This window comes from Panthera leo, chromosome C2 (assembly GCF_018350215.1).
Source record: "Panthera leo isolate Ple1 chromosome C2, P.leo_Ple1_pat1.1, whole genome shotgun sequence".
In the NCBI taxonomy this organism is placed as follows: domain Eukaryota; kingdom Metazoa; phylum Chordata; class Mammalia; order Carnivora; family Felidae; genus Panthera; species Panthera leo.
The window spans coordinates 131,669,354-131,692,029 of NC_056687.1; the positions used below are offsets into that span (position 1 = coordinate 131,669,354).

The 22,676-nt window shown below is 38.7% G+C and overlaps 1 protein-coding gene across 1 annotated transcript in view; it reads right to left on the minus strand.

Annotated features, from left to right (window-relative positions):
• Nucleotides 1–22,676, minus strand: part of COL6A6 (collagen type VI alpha 6 chain) — a 119,321-nt gene that overhangs the window by 33,251 nt on the left and 63,394 nt on the right. Inside the window, exons 24-31 of the mRNA XM_042903194.1 lie at nt 21,453–21,515; nt 20,612–20,662; nt 18,478–18,513; nt 17,687–17,749; nt 6,122–6,184; nt 5,017–5,052; nt 4,865–4,901; nt 2,972–2,983 (exon numbers count right to left, since the gene is read on the minus strand). Of these exons, the coding sequence (XP_042759128.1) occupies nt 2,972–2,983; nt 4,865–4,901; nt 5,017–5,052; nt 6,122–6,184; nt 17,687–17,749; nt 18,478–18,513; nt 20,612–20,662; nt 21,453–21,515 (361 nt within the window). The remainder of the gene's footprint in view (nt 1–2,971; nt 2,984–4,864; nt 4,902–5,016; nt 5,053–6,121; nt 6,185–17,686; nt 17,750–18,477; nt 18,514–20,611; nt 20,663–21,452; nt 21,516–22,676) is intronic.

The window sequence follows — 22,676 nt, forward strand, 5'->3', positions numbered from 1 at the left end:
AGAGAAAGTCTACCATTCAATTTGAGTTTTTATGCAATTTTTAAGTTAATGACCAAATTCCTCCTAAATAATAAAAAGCGCATGATATGTTTATTGCTAGAACTTTTTACACAGTTAGATAAACAAAAACATACATCTTTTTTAACTTAATAAGGAAATGTAACGGGTTAAAACAGGAGTGGGTCCAAAAGCTCTGTTAATTATTTCAGAGAGATTGGAAGTGTCCATTGGAATAGACATGCACTATATAGAAGAGACGATCAGATGTGGAGAGTAGGAACCACACAGACACCTTAGAGCCCTGGCCCAACTACGCACTAGCCAAGTGACCTTGTCCAGGTGACTGGTCTTCTCTGTGCCTCACTTTGCTCATCTGTAAAATGCTGTCCTAAGATCTGCCACTGCATAGCCCTGTGTTGAGGATTAAATAAGTCTACACAGGCAAAGCACTTAGGAAAATGGTGCCTGCCATGTAATAGGTGCTCAATTAATGTTAGCCGTTAGTATCACAATTATCATTACAGACTTTTTCATTGTGAGAACTATATCACTTAACACAGGGAGGAAAGCTTTCACTGATATATTTTTATTTCACAGTTGAAAAGGCAAGTTTCATCAATAAACATACCTTATTACACAGAGAAAAGGAATCATTAAACTTGAATGTTCAATGTTAATTTCAGATTTATTTATTCATCTCCATTCATTCATTCTAATGAATCCCAGTACCCTGCACTTATCACAGTTGGCAATTTATATTTGTCTGATTATCTGATTAATGTTTTCCTCTCCATTAAGTGTGGAGATAGGGATTGTGTCTCTCTTGATCTGCGAGATTATTTGTTCCTGTCATTTATTAGGGTTCTAATAAATATTGGCTGAATGAAGAAGAACCAAACAAAGAACATTTCTTTTGCAACAAGTACAGCCATAACAACAAAACCTTAATAATGCGGGAGATGCCTGGTGGTAAAAGGGATGCAGGTTGGTAAAAGGATATCACAATGATGCACTTCTCTTAGAGAGGTGCCTCCTCTGGTTCAGATGCCAGCAAGTCAAATTCAGAGACAATAAATGTAGCACGAAGGCCACCAGCTCTTTGTAAGAGCTCAGAAACTCAGACCTGCTGGGGCTGGCCTGGGCTGGTCAAGGATCAAGTTCTCCTCTGTGAGGAGCTGGGCTTAGCCCCCACCTTGGTGCTAGATAATTATCTCTTTCTGGTCCTGGACTCTGTGACTTTACAGGCTAAAGGACCAGTAAGAATAAACATTTTACCTCAACTCAAAGTGTGAATCACAGTGGAAACAGGACATCATTTATTAGTCTGAGTCTAACTTAGAAGGCTGAGCAGATATTTAAAAAAAAAATGAAGTCAGGTCAACTTTGCAATAAAAAATGAATGGAAGTATGCCTCAACATGAACGTGGTTCTTCCAGCTTCTTGTTTGGGCTGTGATTTGCATATGGAAACAACACAACAATAATACAGCTTCAGGTATAATACAGAGATAAAAGGAAAAAAAAAAAAGATTCACAGTACTAGGCTGAAATAGGAAAAAATTCAAGTGTTCAGGAAAAAACACCTAAAAGGTAATTCAACTTGCAAAATACATGTTCTGAAATCCAGCAAGCTGTCAGGAACCAGAAGATCGTGAAAAACACTGGGCTGGATAGTAGTGGAACCTAGGAGGCCCTCCCTCATCAAGGCACGGATGGCCACGTAGAGACCTAAGGTGGTTCTGTAGCCACACACATGTACACTGATGGCTGCTGATTAGCACAGAGCAGGCGGTGAGGAGGAGCAAGACAAGCCAAACCACTGACATGTAACTAAGGCACAGCAATGGCAGCCCTCTCCAGGCCACCACCACATTTGACTGACTACCACAACACTCTCCTAACTAGTCCTCTGGCCTTTAAACTTATCCTTTCCTAGAATCTACTCTTCCATAGTGGTCCAAATAAGCTTTAAAAATTCATTCATCAGCTCATGTTCCTCCCTTCAATACTTCCAATAAACTCTTTAATACCCTCCCATGTCAATGTGAATACAATCCAGCCTCCTTATCCGAGCCTAGAAAGTCCAACTTGATGTGGCTTCTGCTTACTTCATTTTTTCACATGCCAGTCTCCCCCTCCCTCCCTATATCTCAGGCACACTGGACTTGTGTCAGTTCCTAGAAAATGCCTAGGTCTGTCTGTCCTGTATCATGGCCTCTGCATTTGGTTCTTTCTCTTGGCTCTTATAAGCTGGCCTTCTTTTTATTCTTTAGTCCAAACTCCAATGTCACTGCCTCAAGGAGGAGCTCTCCATCCTAAAGCATTTTTCCCATCCCCTAACATTCTTCTGTGACAGAGCATCCTGTTCTTTATCTCTTTCACAGCAACCTTTGGATTCCGTATTTCGTGCACGTGTTTATCATCTGGACCCTCTGCTAGAATGGAAGCTTCTGAAGGCAGGAATTATGTCCATCTTATTCAGCCCTGTGTCCCCAGTACCTAGCACATAATAACACTTTCAATAAATATTTGTGGAGTGACTGAAAATGCAACTAGAGGGCATGGGTTGATGGGTTTATACATAAGGTATACGGTATAAGGGTGTAAGAGGGTAGTTGCCTACTACATCTTAATTCTTAACCACTAGATTACAGAGACAATAGACAGAGAGAGAAAATGAAGGGAGGGAGACTTATTATTACCAAAAAACCCTACTGGTAAGGTTAATGGTAATGTTACTCACTAAAATATTAATTAAAAGATCAAACCACTTGGTTGAGAAACAGCTGGGAGACTCAGCTAAAGCTGAGCGATTTATTGGAGGCGGGTCTGTGCTACCAGTATGAGGCAGCAAAGGCAGCTCAGATAAAATTTATATCATTTGGCAGGCAACACTTTGTTTTAACTCGTCTTTCCAGACGTATGACATTTTGGAGCTTGATTATAACTTGCTGTAAATAAAGATTACTTACCATGGCCGCCAGCTGGGGAAGAAGAACAAAGGAGACTGGGTTATTATTTGGTAGAACAGAGTTCGGTACCGTGTAGGGAAGTCATGGCAGTAGAAGCTCTGCCCTGTGTGCTTTTTGCAGATGACTCAAACATCAAGGCAACAGAAAAAGTTTGGAGAAAATGCAGATGGATCCCAGCATCTTGGCAAAAACAAGATGGGAGAAGCGGGACAATATGCAGTCATAAATCAGCAGCCTGCAGCCAGCTGTCAGAGGGAAAGAACCTTTGCCTGGGAAGGAACATTATACTACAGAGAGGCACACGGAATTTGGAAAATTAAAAGGTCCTAACCCTCTTTAATTTTTTCCCCATGTGTGCATCTATAGGTGTTAATTTTATGTATAGACACACATATGAGTGTACAAATATGTATTTGTGTGTGTGTGTGTGTGTGTGTGAGAACATCAGAGGTGGATTTACTCTGAAGTAGATGAAGCATAAATAAGCTTTAGGTCTGCACTGTCCAATATGGAAGCCACTAGCCACATGTGACTATTTACATTTGAATTAAAGTTAAATGAAACAAATTCAGGTTCTCAGTAGCACTAACCATCTTTCAAGTACTCAAAGTCACAGGTGGCTAGCGGCTACTGTATTGAACAGTGTGGTGAAACACCTCTATCGCTGCAGAGAGTTCCGCTCGACCGCGCTGCTTGTAACTTCTCACCTTTCACTTGCATGGCACAAGACCCTGAGAAGGGACCTAGCCATGTGTTCATGTGATCATGTGCTTCTAGAAGAGGCACAAGTCACTGGTCGTGATTTCCTTTCCTGTTCTAAACCACACTTTCTTTGGACATAATTTTGTACCTACTTTTGGATTTATAATTTTGTATTAAGCCTCTCAAATTGTAAAAGATTGGGCATCACACTTGGATCTACCTTTGAATCATAATGGTTCACATGGCTCCAATGTTAAAAAGCCCACTGTGTTAATTCAGCCGAAAGCAACTGGCCTTCATGACCTTGTATATTTTGATTCTCATCATGGATCGTTCTGTTATGGTATCAAAAGGGAGAGTTACGATCAACACTGCATTCAAAGGTTTAAAAAGGCAATGTCATTGAGACCAAGGCTCTCTGCAGAAACGGGCTCTAGTTTGTCTATTTTTCTTCCTCAAAATACCTTGAAGGAATTTTTCAGTCATAGTGTTTATTTGGGAAGTCATTGCATATTTGTAGATGAACGCCAAATAGTCAATTCTTTACTCATCTTGTACCTGGAATTCCTTTAATGGTGCTAACATATATTTTTATAGAAGAGGCTGCTATTAGGGCCTTAAAGCAAATTCAAAAGAGCATTTGCCAATCAAAATGCATTTTCCGCTATAAAAATTTTGAAAGAGAAAAAATATGTAGGCAAAATGAATAATTTTATAAGCAAATCAATCATTCCAACTAAAAGTAATCAAGCATCCTTTCCAGAAAAGAAGTAATAAACAATAAACCAAACTAAATGCTCCCACCCATCAGGACACCCTATTATGACAGCTAGCTTCCACACCAGATGAACTCAATCCTGTGTTACTGTCAGGTATTAATCATCTTTAAAAGTTCAGTGTTACTCTCCACTGATTGATTTCACCATCGGTAGAGTTCTGACCTCCTATCTCAATTTTCCCTAGGTTAAAAGCACTAGATAGATTATTAATTAGTGCTTGCGACAGGTTCCAAAAGACATGATGGCGTTCAAAGAAGGAGTTATGTCTATGCTGACTCAAAATATATGCAGTGGCATCTGTAATTTTAAGAGATTGGCTGGTAAATTGTCTCAATTCTGAGGGCATAATTCACTGCTCTTCTTCTATGAATGCTTTGACAACTTGGGTGATCAATTTAAGCAGGGTACTTACGGCTGTGGTCCCGTACATACTGAATGAGCTCACACGTCTGCAGTTCAAAAATAAAACAAAGAATTAACTGACTGACTGCCAGGTCTTCAAGTCTAAAAATAAATAAACTTAATGAAGTACAGAGCATTTTGTTGGAATCGGGAGATACATACGGAAAATGAAGCCAATCCTCTGGCCCCTTTCACACCCTAGGAAACAAAAGAAATGTGGTCTCATTGCTCCACACACACATCAGTAGCCAGAATGTGCATTACCCTCAGAAAGTGAAATTTTCTAAAGTTTTTATTCTTAAGTTAGAGGGGAAAAAGGAATACGTGTAGGAGGATCGTCATCACCAAGTTAAGAGTAACATTCTAGGGGAAATAAATTGTAAGCAGCAACCTTGATGAACACAAACCTCCAAAGGCCACCTTCCTCCAGCCCCATCTCTGGACAACAAGGGTCATCTAGAATCTAAGGATGAGCTGAAAAGTTAACGTGGGCATGGAGAGCTGTGGAGCAGGTTTACGGCTTAGAATTAGACAAGGATGGACTATCCATTACAGCTGCCCGTCCTTAAGGGAGGTTCAGACTTCCTTAACTCTGTGCTTTGCCTTGGCTACCAAACAGCTGAACTGAACCTTCCTCTGTTCCCATCTTTGGTTGGATGACAAAGGGACCAGACTCAAACCGAACATCTGGAAAGGTAATCCCAACAGTGTTCCAAAAATGAATGAATATACGTATATATAGAACTGCCTGGATTGGGAAAAGAACAAAGTGGAATTGGTTTTAATTTCACCTATTCAATTCCATCTTAGCAACAGGAAGAGTCTGGCTACTCTCAAAGAGAGACACCCAAGGAAAAACGCAATGAAGCCCCACCCAAACTCCTGGCAAAAATAAGTTCCATGTGAATGCAACTTTGATCATTTATTCCCTGTTTATTAATTTCCTCCCACTTCCCTTCATTCACTAACCACTTATTGAATATAAGAGGACAAGGATTGGGCAAATAAATTCACTGACAACTGGGAAATCACATTTTAGTCCAATACTTTTCATTTCCTCGCTCAAAATCCCCTCAACTCACAAGAAATGGCAACTGATTTTTAATCAGCATTACCCCCTCCTATCTCAAAGCACATAAATGTGGAAAAGTAGTGAAAATAGTCACCAAGGTGCAAAGACAGAAAGCATACACATTTGGACAATGAAGACTCCATGCACTTTTTATTTAGAAAAGGATCTGATGTCATTTAGGACTTTTCAACTTACCTTGCGTCCAGGAGGTCCTGGCTCCCCAGGGGATCCCATCTCTCCTGGAAGCCCAGCGGATATCTCAAAGCAGAATTTGTTTATTTTAAAATTATATTTATACATATACGTATAGGTGTCTGTTGTTGTGTTTTAAATGTCAAAGACAATACGCTTTTATTTTAGAACACAGAGATTTCCGAAAAACACACAAAAGGAAGAAATCTTTAGCAATTGTTTTGCTCCCAAATAATCCTTGTTAACATTTAATGTCTTTTCTTCTAGTCTTTGACTTTTTTATTCTTTTGGTATTTTTATATGGTTCCATATACATATATTCTTTTAAAATCTAATTTTATACTCTTTCCCGCTATCTTTTAAACTAAATGTATCTCTGGAAATTTTCATGTTATTATTTTTTAAATCACTTTTCATGGCTGCATAATATTTCATCACACAACCATACCATGATTTCTTTCATTTGTCCCTTATTATTGGCATTTAGGTTTGTGGTTGTTGTAATAAGCTACACCACTACAGAATTATATATGCAATTCTGATTATTTCGTTAGGGAAGATTGCTAGAACTGGAATTGCTGGATCAAAGGAGATATTTTTATCTAAATGAGATGGTAGATGACAACAAACAAATCAAAAACCCAGAAACACAAAAATTTAAATATAAAAACCTTGAAACAAGAAGAAAATGCTTAAAATGTGGCTGCAGATATTTATCATAAAATAATGAATAACAGCTGTAATAAAAACAATTGATGTTGGCTACTCACTACATGCCAGGAATTTTTCTGTGTGCATTTAACAATATAATTTATCGTAAAGAAGGCTAGAATTTAATTTAAAAATTAGGGCAACACTCCTTAGTTCATTCAACATGCCAAGGGATTTACAATCTTCATAGGAATGAAAAAATGAAGTTGTCTAAAATCAACTTAATTTTTACAAGCATTGTCTAGGAAGCAGGGAATAACTGTTGATGTCCTTTGGGTATTCTACAGTGTGTTGGGTTGAGTGAAAAAAACTTGCTGATCGTATTTACTTTAGAAGATACAGATTAGCCTCTCAGGGTGGGGAGGGAAATGGCAGATTGAACATATGCATTTACACTTCTGCTCCCTCTCAAAGTCGCATTAAAATGATAGTAAGTAGATTTTTTTTTAAGGCCAAAAAATAAAAAAAATAAATTAAAAAAAATGGAGAGAATGAGAAAGAAGACAATAGCCATAAACCTTCAGAGGCTAGAAAGCAGATGTGTTAAGTTTTAAATGACTTAGCTGATCTGAAAAGGCTGTATCCTAAGCCAGCAGCAGGGAAAGCCAAGAACCCCTGTGTTTTATAACACACTTCTAGAAGGCTCAAGAATTGGCAGCACCTGGTACCTCCAAAAGTGGAGGTGAAAGGGAGGGGTGAAATAAGGAGGACTGGTTGCAAATCAGTTTAGGAATCCCCCGATCTCCTCTCTATTGTCTACAGTTGGGTGAATATCCTTTTTTCCACTCCAACAACAGAGGCAAAACTGAGGTATCTGCACCAGGGAACTCCAGAGTTGAGAGACAACGGTACAATCCTACAAACAGGGCAATTCAATTAAAGTATGTGAAATAGATATGAGACCCTTCACGTTTCCTTTTCCATGTGGCTTCATGAAAGCTACAGTCAGACCTTCATCTTCAGGCAGGAAACTGAAACAATCTTCTCAGGGGAATGTGACTAGACAAAGAAGACCTAAGATATCGATATCAGAGGTCTGGTGAGTAAAGAACTAACTTAGCCAGATCACTCTTCAGTAAAACTTGTAGTTGACCAGCTCTATCAATGTCTTTGGGGCTTCCAATTAGCCTTTTGGTCTTCAATTCTTAAATAGGAAGAGATAGCCCATTCTCCAGACATGCTGGGAATAGAGATCAAAACAGAAAAACACAAACTGTAGGAAAAAGACTATGCTGGGCAAAGAAGACTGTAAAAATACTAATTTATATCCTCAGAACGATAAGAGAAGATGTTTCAGCTATGAAACAAGGGAGGATAGTATAAAACATATTTAGAGAACAAAAACAAGCTCTTGAAAATTAAATCATGAAGGGAACATTGTAAAATAACGTCAAAGAAATCTCGCAAAAAGTAGAGCAAAAAGACAACCTGAAAAATAGGAGAGAAAAAAGAGATAAGGGGCAAAGGGATTGCCATTTTTTTCCCATCAGAAGCCTTGTAAAATTATATTTGATTCTCTAAATCAGTGGTTCTCAACTAGGGAGAATTTTGTGCCCTTCAAGGGAGAGATTTGACAATGCTTGGAGACATTTTTGGCTGTCATATTGGGGCAAGGTAGAGAAGGGCAGTGCTACTGGAATCTAGTGGGTAGAGGCCAGGGATGCTGGTAACCATCCTATAATCCACAGGACATCCCCAACAGCTAAGAATTATGCAGTCCAAAATGTCAATAGTGTTGAGGTTAAGACACCCTACCTTAAAGTATGTACATGTGTCAACCTGATTAAAAAAATAACCACACAAACACACATATAAACACAAAATAAAATAAGATAGGTTAAAAAATCATGGCAAAGTAAAAGAAAATCCTTCAGTTAGGGGAAAAAAAAACAAGATGAAAATTTAGAAAACTAAAAATGTAATCATTCAAAGAAAGCTGAAGAGGCACTCACAATTTAAGACAAAACAACCAATCAAAACTTCAGCTTTTCAGAAGGAAAACCTAGAGGTTTTCAGTGTTTAAACTTCAACTTCAAATACAGAAATATTCACATAGATATGGGAAAAGCAGCTTGGCAGGTGAAATAATAAATTACAAACAGTGATGAATTGTGGGGAAAAAAAGAAATTCAAGTAATCAGAGTCCAAAAGAAAAAGTTCACATGCTTCCCACTGGTTCATTGTTTTATAAAAATGATTAATGTGGCATTGGGGGACAAGAACCCAACAAACAGCTGAACTTGTTAGCATGCTTCCAATGTTCAAGAGTAAACTATTTCATTAAAAAGCTAAGGGAAAGGATCCAGAGATATTTCAATGCAGATGACATGTGGATTAATTTGCAAGTCTTTCTAATTATTTTTCTAATTATATCAGTCATTTATATTTGAGAGCCTAATGTTTAAAGGATAGTCATCCAAAAACATGTATGAGGAAAAGAATTATAGCTGAGATGCAGTCCTCTTAGGAGTAGCAGGATGGAGGGAAAGAGCAGTTTCTTTATTTTATCCCTAAAACCTATATAAATAACATCTACACAGGCAAGATATGTCCAAGATGGTGTCATGGTTAGACCCTGAACTTACCTCCTCCCAAGGGCATACCAAATCTACACCTACCTATAGAGCAATCTATTCTGAAGAACTGAGGGCTGACTGAACATCTGTACAACAAAGGATAGAGGGACCACAAAGAGAATGGCAGGAGAGATGGAAGAGAGACAGAAACCACAGAAAACCCACCCTTGAAGCCATGAACTGCAGTGCTATAAACATCCTCCAGGATAGATTACATTAGGCCATTAAACAAGTATCAAAAAATTTAAGAAGACTGTAATTATATCAAGCATCTTTTCTAATCACGATGGGATGAAACTAGAAATCAATCGCAAGAAAACTGGAAAAAAACATAAATATGTGGAGGCTAAACAACATGCTATTAAACAACCAATGGTCACTGAAGAAATCAAAGAGGAAATTAAAAAAAATATATACCTAGAGGGAATCCTGGGAAGATGGCAGCGTAGGAGGATGCTGGGCTCACCGCGCATCCTGCTGATCACTTAGATTCCACCTACACCTGCCTAAATAACCCAGAAAACCGCCAGAAGACTAGCAAAATGGAGTCTCCGGAGCCAAGCGCAGATGAGAGGCCCACAGAAGAGGGTAGGAAGGGCAGTGAGGCACAGTGCGCGCTCCACGGACTGGCGGGAGGGAGCCGGGGCCGAGGGGCGGCCTGCCGGCCAAGCAGAGCCCCCGAGTCCGGCTGGCAAAAGCGGAGGGGCCGGACAGAGTGTGTTCTGACAGCAAGCGGGACTTGACATCTGGAAGGCTATAAGCTAACAGCTCTGCTCGGAGAACCGGAGGGCTGGAGGACAACGGGAGGGAGAGTTGTTGAGCCCCGGACGACAGAGCTCAGCTTGGCGGGGAACAAAGGCGCTCGCCAGCACCATCTCCCTTGACCATCCCCCAGCCAAAATCCCAAAGGGAACCAGTTCCTGCCAGGGAACTTGCTTGCACTGCGCAAACACCCAACGCTGTGCTTCTGCGGATCCATCCCTCCGGGGGGTCTGACTCCCTCCCGGTGCCGCAGGGCCCTCCTGAAGCGGATCTCCAAAGGAAGAGTGAGCTGAGCCTGCCCCTCTCACCCCTGTGCACCTTGCGGATCCACCCCAGCTAATACGCCAGATCCCCAGCACCACAAGCCTGGCAGTGTGCAAGCAGCCCAGACGGGCCACGCCACCCCACAGTGAATCCTGCCCCTAGGAGAGGGGAAGAGAAGGCACACACCAGTCTGACTGTGGCCCCAGCGGTGGGCTGGGGGCAGACATCAGGTGTGACTGTGGCCCCGCCCACCAACGCAAGTTATTCAAGACAGCACAGGGGAAGTGCCCTGCAGTTCCCCACCACTCCAGGGACTACCCAAAAGGACAAAACGGAAGAATTCCCCTCAGAAAAACGTCCAGGAAATAACAACAGCTAACGAACTGATCAAAAACGATTTAAACAATGTAACAGAAAGTGAATTTAGAATAATAGTCATAAAATTAATCGCTTGGCTTGAAAACAGTATAAAGGACAGCAGAGACTCTCTTGCTACAAAGATCAAGGGACTAAGGAACAGCCAGGAGGAGCTAAAAAATGCTATCAATGAACTGCAAAATAAAATGGAGACAACTATGGCTCGGATTAAAGAGGCAGAGGAGAGAATAGGTGAACTAGAAGATAAAATTATGGAAAAAGAAGAAGCTGAGAAAAAGAGAGATAAAAAAATCCAGGAGTATAAGGGGAAAATTAGAGAACTAAGTGATGCACTAAAGAGAAATAATATATGCATAATTAGTATTCCAGAGGAGGAAGAGAGAGGGAAAGGTGCTGAAGGGGTACTTGAAGAAATAATAGCTGAGAACTTCCCGGATCTGGGGAAGGAAAAAGGCACTGAAATCCAAGAGGCACAGAGAACTCCCTTCAGACATAACTTGAATCAATCTTCTGCATGACATATCAGAGTGAAACTGGCAAAATACAAGGATAAAGAGAAAATTCTGAAAGCAGCTAGAGATAAACGTGCTCCAACATATAAAGGGAGACCTATAAGACTCGTGACCGATCTCTCTACTGAAACTTGGCAGGCCAGAAAGGAATGGCAGGAGATCTTCAATGTGTTGAACAGAAAAAATATGCAGCCGAGAATCTTTTATCCAGCAAGTCTGTCATTTAGAATAGAAGGAGAGATAAAGGTTTTCCGAAACAAACAAAAACTGAAGGAATTCGTCACCACTAAACCAGCCCTACAAGAGATCCTAAGGGGGATCCTGTGAGACAAAGTACCAGAGACATCGCTACAAGCATGAAACTACGGACATCACAATGACTCTACACCATATCTTTCTATCATAACACTGAACGTAAATGGACTAAATGCGCCAACCAAAAGACATAGGGTATCAGAATGGATAAAAAAACAAGACCCATCCATTTGCTGTCTACAAGAGACTCATTTTAGACCTGAGGACACCTTCAGATTGAAAGTAAGGGGATGGAGAACTATTTATCATGCCACTGGAAGTCAAAAGAAAGCTGGAGTAGCCAGCCATACTTCTATCAGGCAAACTAGACTTTAAATTAAAGGCTGTAACAAGAGATGAAGAAGGGCATTATATAATAATCACAGGGTCTATCCATCAGGAAGAGCTAACAATTATAAATGTCTATGCGCCGAATACCAGAGCCCCCAAATATATAAAACAATTACTCATAAACATAAGCACCTTATTGATAAGAATGTGGTAATTGCAGGGGACTTTAACACTCCACTTACAGAAATGGATAGATCATCTAGACACACGGTCAATAAAGAAAAAAGGGCCCTGAATGATACATTGGATCAGATGGACTTGACAGATATATTTAGAAGTCTGCATCCCAAAGCAACAGAATATACTTTCTTCTTGATTGCACATGGAACATTCTCCAAGATAGATCACATACTGGGTCAGAAAACAGCCCTTCATAAGTATACAAGAATTGAAATCATACCATGCATACTTAAAAAATACCTAGAAACAAATGAAAATGGAAACACAATGGTTCAAAGTCTCTGGGTTGCAGTAAAAGCAGTTCTAAGGGGGAAGTTTATATCAATGCAGGGCTACCTCAATAAAAGAGAAACATCTCAAATAAATAACCTAACCAATACCTAAAGGAACAAGAAAATAAAAGAAGAAACAAAGCCCAAAGCTAGAAGGAAATAATAAAGACCAGAGCAAAAATAAGTGAAATAGGGGCTAAAAAAAAATCATAGGAAACATTAATGAAACTAAGAGCTGGTTCTTTGAAAAGCTAAACAATATTGATAAACCTTTAGCCAGATCCGTCAAGGAAAGAGAGAGAGAGAGAGAGAAGACTTAAATTAGAATTAAGAGAAAGGTAGAATTGACAGCACAGAAGTATAAAGGATCAAAAGAGACTACTCTGAAAAATTATATGCCAACAAATTGGACAACCTAGAAGAAATGAATAAATTCCTAGAAACATATTGTTTCCAAGACTGAATCAAAAAAGAAAATCTGAACAGACCAATTATCAGTAATGAAACTGAATTGTTAATTAAAAAAAAAAAAAACTTATAACAAACAAAAATCCAGGACCAGATGGCTTCACAGGTGAATTCTACCAAACATCTGAAGAAGATTTAATACCTGCCATTCTCAAACTATTCCAAAACACAAAGAGGAAGGAAAACTTCCAAATTCATTCTATGAGGGCAGCATTACCTTTATACCAAAATTGGGGTGTGGGGGGGAAACCCACTACAAGCAAAGAAAATTACAGGCCAATATCCCTGATGAATATAGATGCAAAAATTCTCAACAAACTATTAACAATTCTAATTCAGCAATACATTATCAAGGTCATCCACCACAGTCAAGTGGGATTTATTCCAGGATGTGAGACAGGTTCAATACCCACCAATAAAATAAATCAAGTTGTTGTATCAAGACAACACATTAATGAAATGAAGACTAAAATCATATGCTCATCTCAATAGATGCAGAAAAAGCTTTGACAAAATCCCAGCATCCATTTATGACAAAAACTCTCAACAAAATAAGTTTAGAGGGAACCTGCCTCAACACAATAAAAGACTTATATGAAAAATCTACAGCTAACATCATATTCAGTGGTACAAAACTGAAAGTATTTCTTCTGAGATCAGGAACAAGACAAGGATGTCCACTCTCACCACCTTTTCCAACATAGTACTGGAAATCTGAGCTGCAGCAATCACACAAGAAATAAAAGGCACTCCAAATTGGTAAGGAAGAAGTAAAATTGTCACTATCTGCAGATGACATTATATACAGAAAACCCTAATAAGTCCATCAGAAAACTATGAAAATAAAGGAATTCAGTAAAGTCACAGGATACAAAATATAAGAAATCCCTTGCATTTCTGTACACTAATAACAAAGTAGCAGCAAGAAAAATTAAGAAAAAAAAATCCCATTTGTAATTGCACCAAAAAGAATAAAGTGCCCCGGAATAAATTTAACCAAGTAGGTGAAAGACCTATACTATGAAAACTATAGGACACTGATGGAAGAAAATGAAAACACAAGCAAGTAGAAAGATATCCTATGCTCATGGACTAGAAGAATTCATATTGTTAAAAATGTTCATACTACCCAAAGCAATCTACAGATTCAGTGCAATTCCTATCAAAATACCAGTGGTATTTTTTACAGAACTAGAATAAGTAACCCTAAAATTTATATGGAACCATAAAAGACCCTGAATACCCAAAGCAATTTTGAGAAAGAAAAACAAAGTTGGAGGTATCACAATGCCAGATTTCAAGATATACTACAAAGCTATAGTAATCAAAATGGTATGATACTGGCACAGAAACAGACACATAGATCAATACAAAAGAATGGAAAACCCAGAAATACACCTATGCTTATATGGTCAATTAACCTATGACAAAGGAGGCAAGAATATACAATATGGGAAAGACAGTCTTTTCAACACATGATGCTGGGAAAATTGGACAGCTACAAGCAAAAGAATGAAAGTGGACCACTTTCTTACACCATACACAAACATAAACTCAAAATGGATTAAGGACCTGAATGTAAAACTTGAAATCATAAAACTCCTCAAAGAAAACATAGGCACTAATCTGGATCTGTCTCCTCATGCAAGGGAAACAAAAGCAAAAATAAATGAGATTATTATCAAACTAAAGAGCTTTTGTGCAATGAAGGAAACCAGCAACAAAATGAAAAGGCAACCTTACTGAACGAAAGAAAATATTTGCAAAAGGTATATCCAATTAGGAGTTAATATCCAAAATATATAAAGAACGCATACAACTCAACACACACACACACACACACACACACACACACACACACACACACACACAATCTGGTAAAAAAAAAAAACGGCAGAGAACTCGAATAGGCATTTTCCCAAAGAAAACATACAGATGGCCAACAGACATGTGAAAAGATGCTCAACATCAGTCATCATCAGGGAAATGCAAATCACAACCACTAGGAGATAATCATCTCACACCTGTCAGAATGCCTAAAATCAAAAACACAAGAAACGACAAGTTTTGGTTGGAGAAGATGTGGAGAAAAAGGAACCCTGGTGTACTGTTGATGGAAATGTAAATTGGTGCGGCCACTGTGGGAAACAGTAGAGAGGTTCCTCAAAAAATTAAAAATAGAAGTATCATATGGCCCAGTAATTCACGGATGCTTACCCAAAGAAAATGAAAATGTTAATTTGAAAAGGTATATGCACTCCTGTATTTATTGCAGCATTATTTTTTTAATGTTTATTTCTTTTTGAGAGAGAGAGAGGGAGGGGTAGAGAGAGAAGGCGGAGGGCGGTGGGGGGGGGGGGGGGCGGGTGGAGACAGGGGATCTGAAGGAGGCTCCACACTGATAGCAGTGAGCCGGATGTGAGGCTTGAATTCACAGACTGCAAGATCAGGACCTAAGCCAAAGTTGGATGCTCAACCGACTGAGCCACCCAGGTGCCACTACTGTAGCGTTATTTACAGCAGCCAAGATTTGGAAGCAACCTAAGTGTCTATCAGTAGACGAATGGATAAAGATGTGATACGCACACATGCACACACACACAAAAACAAATCGGATCAAAAAACGGGCAGAGGACTTGAACAGCTATTTTTCTAAAATGACATACAGATGGCCAACAGACTCATGAAAATCTGCTCAACAGCATTCATCATCAGGGAAAAGAATATCAAAACCACAGTGAGATATCACTATACACCTACCAGAAAGGCTAGATTCAAAAAGATAAGAAATAACAAGAGTTTGCCAAGGATGCGGAGAAAAGGGAACCCTGGTATACTGCTGGTAGAAATGTAAATTGTTGCAGACAGTATGGAGGTTCCTCAAAATATCAAAAATGGAAACACAATATGACCCAGTAATTCCACTTCTGAATGTTTACTCAAAGAAAATAAAAACAGTAATCTGAAAAGATAAACATCCTTAGCAATGTTAAGTGTCAATCAATAGATGAATGGATAAAGAAGATGGGATATATATTGCAGTGGAATGTTAATCATAAAAAGAAAATCTTGCCATTTGTGGCAACATGGATAGACTCTAGGTTATTATGCTAAGTGAAGTAAGTCAGAGAAAGACAAATACCATATGATTTCACTTATATGTAGAATCTAAAAAAATAACACAAATGAACAAAGAAACAACAACAGAAGCAGAAATAGACTCATGGATGGAAGGGACAACCAAATTGGTGGTTGCCAGAAGGGAGGTGGGTGGAGGGGCTTAAGAGGTAGACTTCCGGTTATAAAATAAGTATGTCATAGGGATGAAGAGTACAGCAGAGGAAATATGATCAATAATATTGTAATAATATATGGTGACAGATGGTGACTATACATCATGGTGAGCACTTTGTAATCTATGTAATTTCTATGTTGCACACCTGAAACTAATATAGTATTGTATATCAATTGTATTTCAATAAAAATTTTAAAATCCTGGAGAGTCATAGAGGTAGAAATGGCCAAGTGTAATGCAAAAGAGAATGAACACATAGGAGAGCATACAAGCCACCACACAATCCCTTAGAAGAGCAGGCAATTAAACAGTGGGTTTTTTTTTTTACTAAAAAAACCCAATCTCTGTACATAAAGCTGTTGTGCTTAATAAAAACTCAGATCAGGATAAAATTAACCACAGTGACAAAACTGGAAAACCACCTCAAGTATCAAGTTATATCAGACTTTGTTTTTCTTTTCCTGTTAATTAATATGGTGTTAAGATCAGTTTACCCAGTCAGTGCTGTGCTGAAGAAAAAAAAACAAAGAAATTTATTGAGAGACAATGATCAGAAGAATGTCTCTTTCACAAAGCAGCCACGTCATTTATACACAGTGGAAATATAAAAAGTCAACCAATGCAAAAATCCATTCGTAACCCACTGGAACCCAAATATGCCAATGCCTATGAGCTATGCTGGACACAAGGCATTAGGAAATTTCCAAGTCCCCCTATGGAATAATAAGGACATATTCAGTCACATAATAAATGGAAACACTTTTTCATAAAAATTAAGACATACTCTCTTAAGCTAAATGGGTATTAAGCTAAATACCTCATCAAAAGTAGTTTAACAAAACCTTAATAGTGAAGAACAAGACGCCAACGGGCCTTAGGCTGCACTAAATCTGCCAGGGAGACAGGATTAAACTGACCATATTTTCCAGTGCAAATTTTTGACTACAAGGATTCTTATAACAAAGTCTTATTTCCAGTGTTAAGAATGAAGGGGTGCCTGGGTGGCTCAGTTGGTTAAGTGTCTGACTTCAGCTCAGGTCATGATCTCTCACGGTTCATGAGTTCAAGCCCCACGTCGGGCTCTGTGCTGATAGCTCAGAGACTGGAGCCTGCTTCAGATTCTGTGTCTCCCTCTCTTTCTGCCCCTCCCTCACTCACACTGTCTCTCTCTCTCTCTCAAAAATAAACTTAAAAAAAAAAAAAAAAAAAAAAAAAAAGAATGGTATGTTGGCAGCCAGAATGGGTGAACTTGTTCACTAAGAGCATATACGTCTTTGCCTTCTTGCTGGCATTGAAGGAGGAGTCATATATCCATTTCCTTCCCCAGGTATGCCTTAACAACACACACACACACACACACACACACACACACACACACTTTGCAAGTCTTGAGGAACATTTTGCAAGTCTTGAGGAACAAGTAACAACTCAAATGAGTATAAAAGCATGGGAAGGACTTCCCAAAGTAGCTGAGGTTGTAAGGCCTTGGAATCTAAGATGCTTACCGTTTTGCCTCTGGCTCCTTTGGGTCCAGTTTCTCCTGGACCACCACGGTCCCCAGTCTCACCCTAATTAAGTTCAGAAAAATAAAATGGTAATTAAAATCCAAGAGCCACATCTCAATGTGTTTTTAAACTGATTCCAACACGAAGACATTTTTCATATACATTTTAATCTTCAAGAGTCTTCTCTGAAGTGTCTGTCCTCCCCCTCCTCCTTTCTCCCCTCCCCCGTTTTATGGCTCTCTACACAGCACAGGGCTGCCTCATCGTTTTACTCTGCCTCCCTCTTTCCAGCCACAACATAGTCAGCTCAGAGACATGAACTGTCCGTGCTTTTTATTCTGCTCCCTGATCGAATCACAGAACTTGACATTTACTGAACTCACTAAATGATTCTAGCAAAAGTGAAAGCTTTAAGGTAGAGGGCATCATTACTAACTTATTATCAGAAGGTGATTTATAATCACATTGGAAAAACCGAGCCAGGTGAAGGCAGGTTTTGGGTTTCTTTACATTTTACTTTCCTTTGAGCCAAGAAGAAAACACATTATGATAGAGGGGAAGGAGTCCATGTGAGAAGAAAAATAAAGGTGATTTTTTTCCTTTACTTATGATTTTAAAAACTAGAAATGAAATTTAAAAAAAAAAGCCTGCTTCTCTCTCTCCCCTCTTTTCCTCATAAAGGTTTCTTTTTATTCATTGATCATTAACTATTCTTCTATCATCCTAGGATACATTTCACAGCCTCAGGAGTATTTCTGATTGATCTCTACTTAATATGAAGTGCACGGTACCTTAGGTCCACTTTCTCCAGGAAATCCTTCTTGCCCCTATAATTAACAGTATGGAAAATTAATATACGTATCACTGATGTAGGTTTGCCCTGACTTTGATTTTGCCTGCTGCCTCATTTGGTTTTAGTATCTCTGAATCAGCGAAGGGCCAAAACAACTATAAATGAAAATGTACATTATTTGAGAAACTAGCTCCAATTTCTAAATTAAACTGTACCAAAATATCATGACAACCTAAGTGGATAAATGCACACATCTGAGGAATTATAAAGCAGCTCTCCTTCTACTGGAGATACATAACAGGACAGCTGGTAATATGGCCGAGTGTCTCTGAAATAGTCCTCTTAGAACATATTTCAATGGAGAAATTTGGGAAACCTAGAGTTTAAATGTGATCACTTGTTTTCTGGTTCCCTGTTTACCTTAGTCCATAGACTATAATTGAGGATGTCTGATAATCCCTACTTGATGAAAAAACAATGATTTAAACTGAAGTTTATTTTCTGATTATTAAATGTAGTATCTCCTCAAACATATATAAAATAGAAAAGAATGGAAAGAAGAAAAATTACTCAAATCTCACTACCCAGAACTAACCGTTAGAAATGGTTTGTCCTGTTTTCTTATTTTTAGGGCGCCTGGGTGGCTCAGTCGGTTAAGCATCCACCTTCAGCTCAGGTCATGATCTCACAGTTGACGAGTTCGAGCCCTGCGTCGGGTTCTGTGCTGACAGCTCAGAGCCTGGAGCCGGCTTCAGACATGTGTCTCCCTCTCTCTCTCTCTGCCCCTCCCCTGCTCATGCTCTGTCTCTCTCTCTCTTGCTCTCAAAAATAAACATTAAAAAAAGTTAAAAAAAAAATCTTGTCCTATTTTCTTATTTTTTATTTTTTTAACTAAAAAAAAATTTTTTTAATGTTTATTTATTTTTGAGAGACAGAGCACAAGCAGGGGAGGGGCAGAAAGGGAGAGAAACACAGAATCTGAATCAGGCAGGCTCCAGTCTCTGAGGTGTCAGCACAGAGCCCGATGTGAGGCTCAAACCCACAAACTGTGAGATCATAGTTTGAGCCGAAGTCGGCGCTCAACAAACTGAGCCACTCAGGTGCCCCTAGTCATTTTTTCTTTAAGCCCTTCAAAATGCATTTTTTAGCATAATTGGGATAAGTATTCTTTTCTAATTGTTTACATAACTCCAAACTTCATATATATTCATTTTAAAGAGGGTGAATATTCTAATGCTATTAGCTACTTAATATTTCTCTTTTATCAGATATTGAGATTGTTTTCAATTATTCTGTAAAGAAAATTTCACTGGAAATGCCTCATTCATTAGTGATTTTTTTTTCAAAGAAATTTTAGCTTTTTGGGGTTTATTTTTCCAGTCTCTTGCATCATTCCTAGTGGGATTTCACTTGGAATTAATTGATCCTTTATAATGTTTTAGACTTTCCAACAAGACTTTGGTATGTCTCCATTTAGTAAAGTTTTATATTTCAGTAATTATTTGTCATAGGTCTCAAATATTTTGCAGAAGGGATATTCTTAACTACATAATGTTTTTGTGGATACTGTTATTATGATTTCTAAGTGGTTATTATTTATATACAGAAATCACTGGTTTTGTAAATTTATCTTACTTCCAGATCCTTAAATATTCAAAATATAAAGTTATAATTCTGATACAAAGTTAAAAGTTTTTATTTTTGAGTTATTCCTTGGCTCAATGCACGTTAAAAAGGCCCGTGAAATGTCTCACTAATGGTTAAACAGATTACGAGAACAAATTTTGGAATGCCTCCCTGAGTAAACTCGAGCACAGAGCTGCTAAGATTAGAGGCACTGTTCAGGCTGTAAAAAGTCAGGCCCTGGCCGCACATCTCTACAGAGAACAGAAAATTAATTTCAAGTTTCAATTGTTGCCTGTGCCTTAAACCATCAAATTGTATTGTCTTCTACCACATTCTCCAAGGGATATCAGCAAATAAGTTATCAAAATCTATCTCTAAATATCCAAGACTGCCCTATTCACTGCTTTTTTTCCCTCTTAAATGTAACAAAACAAAAAAAACCAACAAAACTTAAAAAAGCACAAAAAATAAATGAAAATTTTCAGTTTCCAGTCAATGTGTCTTACCTTTGCTCCTTTCCTTCCAATGCTGCCATAACCTGGAGGGCCATCATCGCCCTGTAAACAAAGGCATTAATTACAAACATCCGAGACTACAGACTGGAGGCAGGCTTATCCACAAGAAGACAAGACACCCGGTTTTTTGGTTTGATTAGGAGAAATTAGGAAGCAGGATACTTCCTCTGGAGCTGGCCACTGACATTTGGTGATAGTAGCACTAAAGATAACTCTCAGTGACAGATATAGACCGTGCACTGTCCTTTAGTCTCGCTTGTTTCATCTGTAAAGTGGAACTAAAAGTTATAACCACTCATGATGTTATTATGAGGACCGAATGAGAAAATTTGAGGCATACAGTCATGTCAATAAAAGGAGGTAGTGGTGCTTCTGTTTAACACCTGTATTTTTAACACCTTAGCTCTAATCCATTTTCAGTTTGTTAGATGAAAATAAGGCCTTCTAAATTCTTGGTCAATGGCTACTGTCAGACCCTTGCAGAAGGTCTTTGTGACAAGTCCTGAGCTCTGGGGGAGGGTGGGCTGGGTTTCTGATGAACAGGTTCTGATGGGCGGAAAGGATAGAAGAAGGGTTACGGGGATGCTCAAGACACGTTTTTGTCCAGTTTATCATTTGCCTTTAAAAGCATCCTGGCCAGGGTGTTTGGTATGGGCAAGTGGCCACCTTAGGAAAGGAACTAATCCAAGTTAAGGATAATATCTCAGTTTCTGGAAAGTTAAAAGCTAGACTGGGGTGGTATCTTTAATACATGCCCCAGAGAACCACACGTGATATCTATTGAACTAAAAGATTCCAAGGGCCACGTCAAAAGTAGGGATCAAATACAAACCGGCAAGCCTCGAGGACCGGGGAGGCCAATAGGTCCTCTTTCTCCCAAATCTCCAGGTTCTCCCTGTCAAACAAAACAGTGAAATGTGTCCTTGTCAGGCTTGTTATTATTTTCTGATAAAGGAAATGAGCAGTGACGGTACTACGATAATAGTTAGTTATACAACTGCATCCATGTCATTGTATCGAACACAGTGACAATGGCTTTGTGGTCAGGACTGCGAGTTGTATAAGCAATGCAAGGAATTGGCTGTTGTTGGCTAGTGAGGTCTCCTGCATTGACGAATGAAGTCCCAGCAAGACTGATACATTGTTTAGTGCAAGTTGCCATCTTGGCAGCTCAGTACCATGAACCGCACCCTTGGAAATGTCTTACCATGAGTCAAAGAGGAAGCTCTGTACTGTTTTAAAAAATTAACAAAACTGTTTTCCAAGATGATCCATCAAATCATCTGGCTGCTGCAAAGACAACAGACTTCTTAATCTAGTTTTAAGTGCTAATCAAGATAACCAAGTTAGCACGACTTTCATGGCAATTGTTTCTGACTTCTGACTAGTAGACCATCTACTGTGGATTATAAATCAATCTCAGGATTATGCTGAGTGAAGTCCAGCTACTTGGGAAAGTTAACACAGCTCTACAAAAGAAGGTTAACTCCTTTTCTTAAAAAAAAAAAAAAAAAGAAAAGAAAAGAAAAGAAAAGAAAAGAAAAGAAAAAAGATGTTAGATTTTAGATTTACATAAATGGCAAGGTAGTACACAGAGTTTGTATACACTCCACATCTAGCTTACCCTATTGTTAGCATTATATTAGTTACATTAGTAGGGCCCATTTATCACAATGCATAAATGAATACTGATTCATTCTTATTAACTAAAGCCCATACTTTATTCAGCTTTTTTTTTTTTTTTTTTTTTTTTTTAAGTTTTTACCTAATATCCTTTTTCTCTTCCAGGATCCTATCCAAGATACCATATCATGTCTTCTTAAGTTCCTTTAGACTGTGACAGTTTATCGGATTTTCCTTGTTTTTGAGGACCTTGACGGTTTTGAGGAGTACTGCTGAGGTATTCTGTAGAATGTCCCTCAACTGGGGTCTTTCTCATGATTACGGTGGATTTTACGGGTTTAGGGGGTAAAGATCACAGAGGTAAAGTGCCATTCTCATTACAACATAACGAGAACATTCTATCAACATGGCTATCACTATTGATGTTAACCTT